The sequence below is a fragment of the Watersipora subatra genome, chromosome 9, assembly GCF_963576615.1.
Source record: "Watersipora subatra chromosome 9, tzWatSuba1.1, whole genome shotgun sequence".
Taxonomy (NCBI): Eukaryota; Metazoa; Bryozoa; class Gymnolaemata; order Cheilostomatida; family Watersiporidae; genus Watersipora; species Watersipora subatra.
In genome coordinates this window covers 29243728-29249727 of record NC_088716.1, presented here as the reverse complement: position 1 = coordinate 29249727, position 6000 = coordinate 29243728, and the positions used below count along the sequence as shown (strand labels likewise).

Genomic DNA, 6000 nt, shown 5'->3' with positions numbered 1-6000 from the left:
AGATACTTTTTTAAATAACTTTATACCGAGAATAATTCGCAATCTTGTAATCAATAATTTTTTTATAGTTCATACTGTTGGTCTTTATTTATAGTTAACATTGATGGTATTTTGGACCTTAATATTTGAACTTTCTTTGTGCCATGATTGTTTCTATTTTACTCATGCAATGCGTTCCATATATTTTAATCCTTGTGTGCTCATGATACGACTTGACTGTTATAATGTAATTTATTTTTGTCAATGGCGAAGATGGGAGCCAGTAACAGCGTTCTTGATGAACAAGCTCTTGAGGACTACCAAGAACTTACATATTTTACCAAAAAAGAAATTCTTCATGTTCACAAGCGGTTCCGGGAAGTTATCCCCAATCAGCAAGGTCCTACATTTGATATCAGTTTGAAAGTTCCGATGGATAGAATTCTACAATTGGATGAATTGAAGGTAAGTTAATTAACCGACATTTTATACAGTCACCAAAATGTATTTTTTTAAATTATTCACAAATTTCATTATTTATTTACTTTTTTTAATCTCATCTTATAATCATTGCAACGGATGCTGACCATATTGTTTACTTGACATTATGGTGACCTATACGGTCTCTTTTGTGTACCATGTCCTGTGAGGATGTAGGCGATCATGGCTCTTTCCCTTCCTATAACCATGATGTTTCAGGTTTGAACAGTGGTTTGCCATTGCCTTCTGTTGGGTGTTCTTTTTTATTGAAACACTATCTCTAGCTAGCTAGCCATTGACTCGCAGAAGAGCTCCTCTGCCCTTTTGTCATGTTTTGTTATGATACATAAGGTCACATCATGATTTTCAATTTGATGACCTTATAAGTGAAGTCTAATGTTCGCCGGGGGCATCACCATGCCCATTCGACGAAAATTTATTTCGTACATATTTCGAATCTGTTATTTTCTGAGTAAAGTTTGGAGATATCTTATGGTTAACAATATATTATTTGTTGGCTTGAATGCAGATCAACCATCCATATTTATCCAACAGTGTCGGACTCATGAATCTTTTATCTCATGGTTTGCATTGGTATGAATTTTCTTTGCTCAAAATTGTCACAAATTTCGCAATGATCACTTTTGTCAGTTATGTGTTTGTATGATACAAATCAACCACAAAATAATCTGCTTGAACGAGTGTTTGAAATCTACACAACTACGCTAGCTACTCATTTCAAGGCTTGGATCTACTTGTAACCAGAATGTTATCAAGGGTATAAATTATAAGCTCACATTCGGAATCTACTGAAGTTCAAGTCACTGCCTTGTACAGCCAGACAACACACACCACTCTCATGTCACCTAATATGCTCTTTGGCTAGTTTGAAAAAAGGTATTTCGCATCTTTTCTCAGGAAAACCCATTTGGTGATCGAATGTGCAAAGTGTTCTCGACTGATGGCACTGGCAACATGACATTCGAGGATTTTTTGGATATGATGTCAGTCTTCAGTGACCATGCCCCTAAAAATGTTAAAGTGGAATATGCCTTTAGGATATATGACTTTGATGATGATGACATGCTTTCAAATTCCGATCTTGAACAGGTTTGTTACAATGACGCTAGACGTTGCAGTCAGCATGGCAATCCTACTAACGGTTACATTTGTAGGCATTAAATACAGTATAATGTCACTGCATTCAAATAATATGCTAGTCTGTAATGTAAGATGCCATTCAACTATTACTGCCAGCCGCTGGAGCTTAGTTGATTGAATGCAATGGTTAATATAGCAGCTTGTCATGTTAAACCATAACTGTCACGTACAACTTTGAAAGTTAGCGGACCAGTCTTTATTTTGAGTACAGAATTGGAATCAGCGTGTCTGATTTATCTAGATAATACAATATAAGTTGTACGTGGCAGTTATGGTTTAAGGCCGGTTCACACTACATCGCCGTAGGTAGGTGATAGTCTGTGATTAGTCATCGACTATGTGCACCATAAACTGATGGCATCGTCGAAGCAACACGGATACATCGGGAAAGAAAGCTGTGAAACGTTCCCGATAGTTTGCCAAGCATCCACGACAACCATTCGGCAATGGTGATTGGCTGTCGGGGATTGGTCGATCTTTTTTTTCTAACATGACAGTCGCTGCTGGACTAGTATTTTATCGTATCCGCGACTGCGCTGTATAATGAGAAGGCTATATCGCGGACTATCATCGTGGCTTCTGCTTGCTTCCATGTCAACAAAATATATGCTGCAATAATTACTATGCGCGTCTGCGCTTCTCTCACAGCATATGCAATCATTTACCTCAGCGGACATTCATATACATGTACAATAGCTTTGCAACATGTCCCTAGTGTGAATGTATTTTCTTCCTTGTTTTGCATAAGGCCTGATGTAATGCTCTTATACAGACACTCATGCCAAAGATAAGGCTCACGCAATCACTGCTGTTTGCTTTTAGTTGTTACTACTTTTGATAACTGTATCACAGGTGATAAACCGCCTGACAGGAGGTGATGAGAATGAGTCTCAGAAGTTGTCTGCAGATGACATGAAAACTCTCATTGAGAATATTTATTCCGAGGCTGACTTGGATGATGATGACACCCTCTCGTTTGCCGAATTTGAACATGTCATTTCCAAAGCCCCTGATTTTGTTACTTCATTCCGAATTCGTCTTTAAAGCTCAATCAATGCAAGCCTGCAGATTATATTTTTATTTCAGAGTTTATACACCTCGTTTTCCACCTGTTTCCAAACTTCTCAACTGTGTGAAACTGACTGGCTGAGAGGCATGTTAGTGTGCATATTTATATTGTGATATTTTTAATGCCATTTATTTATTCAGCTTTATGCCAACACTGATTCCAAATATCTAGTATATTTACACAATACTAAACCCTTCTAAACGTTAAAAGTGGGATATAAAATTGTTTACCATCAAATGAGTGGAAGCAATTGCTGATCAGTTGAGAATCGAGCTAGGCTTGTTTACAAGAAACCTAATGGACAGGAGTGATGTTACACTACAGCTCTTTAAGGAATTTGCATATTCTAGTTTATAATTCACTAGCCTACAGTAAAAATCAGCGAATATTTTATACTGCAGCAACCATTCAAGTCATGTCAGTTTGACCAAAGTTAGCCGCCAGTCTTGATTTAGCCTTTTTTTTATTTAAACTTGTCTTCTTAGTTTTCTTCTTGATCAGCATTTCTTGAGCAGAAACCAGTTGCTCCGGGGATGTTGAACATATGTTGCTACTTGCATCCTCGTAATCGGTTATGGTTTCTGCAGGAGTCATTGGTTCTGAGGTCTGCTGCTCCTCAGATTGCTGAGCCCTTTGCCGCGTCACCTAAGATGTTAAATACATGTAATGGATAATAAATATCACTATTTGTTGGTAAAGTGTAACAAATTGATAATGAGAGGTCAGATTGAACAACAAGATATTTTAGCATTGCAAACATTTTCTCTATTTATGAAAACATGTCGACAATCACAATCAAATTATTGGAAATTTAGAGGTTAAAAAGAGGCTGTGAAATGAAAAATATACAAATTTATGTGACCTAAGATCTGAGTTTTAAAAACTTTTATGACCATTACACTGCATTTTATTATCTAGAGCAGAGGATCTATATAATCCTAACAATTTGAGATTGTTTTGTGGAATATTAGCACCTTGAACAGCAAGGGTGTAGTTATTGACCACATCTAGGCGGCATGTCAGCCACTAGTCTTACCGGCATGTCAGCCACTAGTCTTACCGGTTTAATCTAAGATCATTAGCAATCAAAAACCACTATTGATTTGTCTATTAACTAGCTCGAAATATTACCCTTAGATTAAATCACACCGTATACTGAGTGATGTATTTCACTGCAATTACGGTGATACAAATCTGTAGCCATGGATCAACTACATGTACATGTACTTGCAATTTCGTAGTGAATGTAACAGCTGAATAATACATAGAAGCAAGACAGGTGAAGCAGACAAATTGTTAATCACGATCCGGTGTGTGACCTTGACAGAAACCAGTTCATAATCTGAAAGGCTTGGTTAGCCAAAAGCGAACTCCCGAGTCTAGCGCATCTACTAGGCTATTTTACACACACATCTTCAGTAATGTCATTAAGAAATCTAGGAAACAATACCTATATAATGGACATATCAAGCTATATAGAATTCTAATCTAAGCAAAGGATTGATGCAAGCGTGTGACACTACCTTGTAGCGCAGCTGGAGAAATCTACTAAAAAACCAGTCAGTCCTTACTTCATAGTCGAGTCTCTCTTACTGTTAGTTAAAAAGCTCTCCAGTTTTTAAGACAAAGTAACTAGTACAAGTTTAGACAAATTCAGTATTTTAACTTATATTTACTGCTATCATTCCTCTAAATACGAGCATGACAAAGGGTTTAAATAAGCATTAGAATGAAAACTTTAACCACTTTGAAAGGTAAGCATATTTTTATACTGAATCCGTAATATAATTAATATTTTCAAATTACAATTTAAGCCAAAACTAAATTTGACTTTGCTCACAGATTTGCCATTTAGTACTGGTTACACTCAAATGCTGCAACAAGAATTTATGCTGCTAATGCAATTACTCGATTGAAATGAAGCTGTCGATAACATTTTTTTTACTAAGAAAATGTTCAAACTGTTGTATGTTGGAACAGTTTGAAATGTACTAAGACAATGTTTATCAGCGTTGTCATTGTATTACCTTCTTTAAAGGTTGACTTACAACAAAATTCACATTACAGTTATTTGGTATCATAAGATTCACCATGTCTTACTCTGTTGTGTTGTAGGTGCAAAATATGTGGGAATGTGATTACAAGCTCTTAAAAGCTCAAAAATGAACAGTTAATCGCAGCCATTACGAAAACGCCGTAGGTTGGAATTCCTTTCCAAAACGGAAAAACGTCACGTAAATCCTTTACGTTATCTGGACTTCACTTTATAGAAGGTAGACGTTATAGAAGCGCCTACTGTAGTTATAGGAGCCTCTACTGTACATAGATTTGTGAAACAGTCATGACCAAAAATTCTCAACCTTCAGAAATGTTTAGTAATCTTTTGTTAAGGCTGCTACTCATAGTCTTTGGTAATTGGGTGCCAAAATCCAAAACAGCTTCTACATGTAGTTGTCTTGATCTCTATATCAAAAGAATCTCATGTTAAGTTGCCAGTTAAAATACCAACCAGTTTAATCAAGATGGTCTGCCATGCAAGCTCACAGCGTTTATTATTTTTACCCTTTCCAAATTATCACAGCCCGATATGAACATAAATTCTCGCTGCTAGTAACTAATGACATTACCAAGTCCTGCAAGTACACACAATACCTTAGTAGACCAGGTATATAATCACTATGTTTCCACTGTGCGTATGATGCGAATTTGGAGTTGTGCGCACATCGATTTAGCATGCGATGGAGTATTTCAATGGACAGTCACATGTTGCGGATTAACGTAGCCATTTTGTTAAAAAGGATATAGAATGCTATGCTAGAGGTCATAGCAAAGCACTCTGTCTCGCTTATAAATAGGAACGACTGAAGTGCAAAAAATGTTTTAAATGGAATAGCTCGCCCAGCGTTTATTATGCATCATTCGAAAGCGCCATTTCCATCTTTCCCAAACATGAAACATTCGATGACAACTTGCGTGTAACAAAACTCGCGGAGTTTGCCAATTTCATCTTGCCGATGCAAACTTGCGGATTGACCGTATCATGGAAACATGGTGAATATGAGTGTCATACCTGCAGGGGAACAAAGGAAGAGGCAGCCTCAGTTGGTAAGCAGTTTACCGGGGCCAGGGCAAGATGAGATAAATTATTCGGTGGTTGAGCCGGAGCAAAGGCTACAATAAAGCAAATTCAAAGCAGGAAATGCTATCATTTTATAGTCAGCTCCCACAGCTATGAATAAAAAAATACTAATACTCCCTCAGCAAGTTTGGTTTGTCAAAACCTTTCGTTAACATGAATCTAGTTCATGAGC

The 6000-nt window shown here is 37.0% G+C and overlaps 2 protein-coding genes across 2 annotated transcripts in view; one reads left to right on the top strand and one right to left on the bottom strand.

Moving 5' to 3' along the window:
• The first annotated feature begins 220 nt into the window (after positions 1 to 220).
• On the top strand, positions 221 to 2876 carry LOC137405459 (calcium and integrin-binding protein 1-like). The gene is made up of 3 exons (XM_068091730.1): positions 221 to 444; positions 1378 to 1569; positions 2473 to 2876. The coding sequence occupies exons 1-3, from the start codon at positions 244 to 246 to the stop codon at positions 2662 to 2664; spliced, it is 585 nt and encodes a 194-aa protein (XP_067947831.1). The 5' UTR covers positions 221 to 243; the 3' UTR covers positions 2665 to 2876.
• A 216-nt stretch (positions 2877 to 3092) lies between these two features.
• LOC137404962 (5'-3' exoribonuclease 1-like) overlaps positions 3093 to 6000 on the bottom strand; it is a 47295-nt gene continuing 44387 nt past the window's right edge. Inside the window, exons 30-31 of the mRNA XM_068091190.1 lie at positions 5760 to 5860; positions 3093 to 3334 (exon numbers count right to left, since the gene is read on the bottom strand). Of these exons, the coding sequence (XP_067947291.1) occupies positions 3098 to 3334; positions 5760 to 5860 (338 nt within the window). The 3' untranslated portion in view covers positions 3093 to 3097. The remainder of the gene's footprint in view (positions 3335 to 5759; positions 5861 to 6000) is intronic.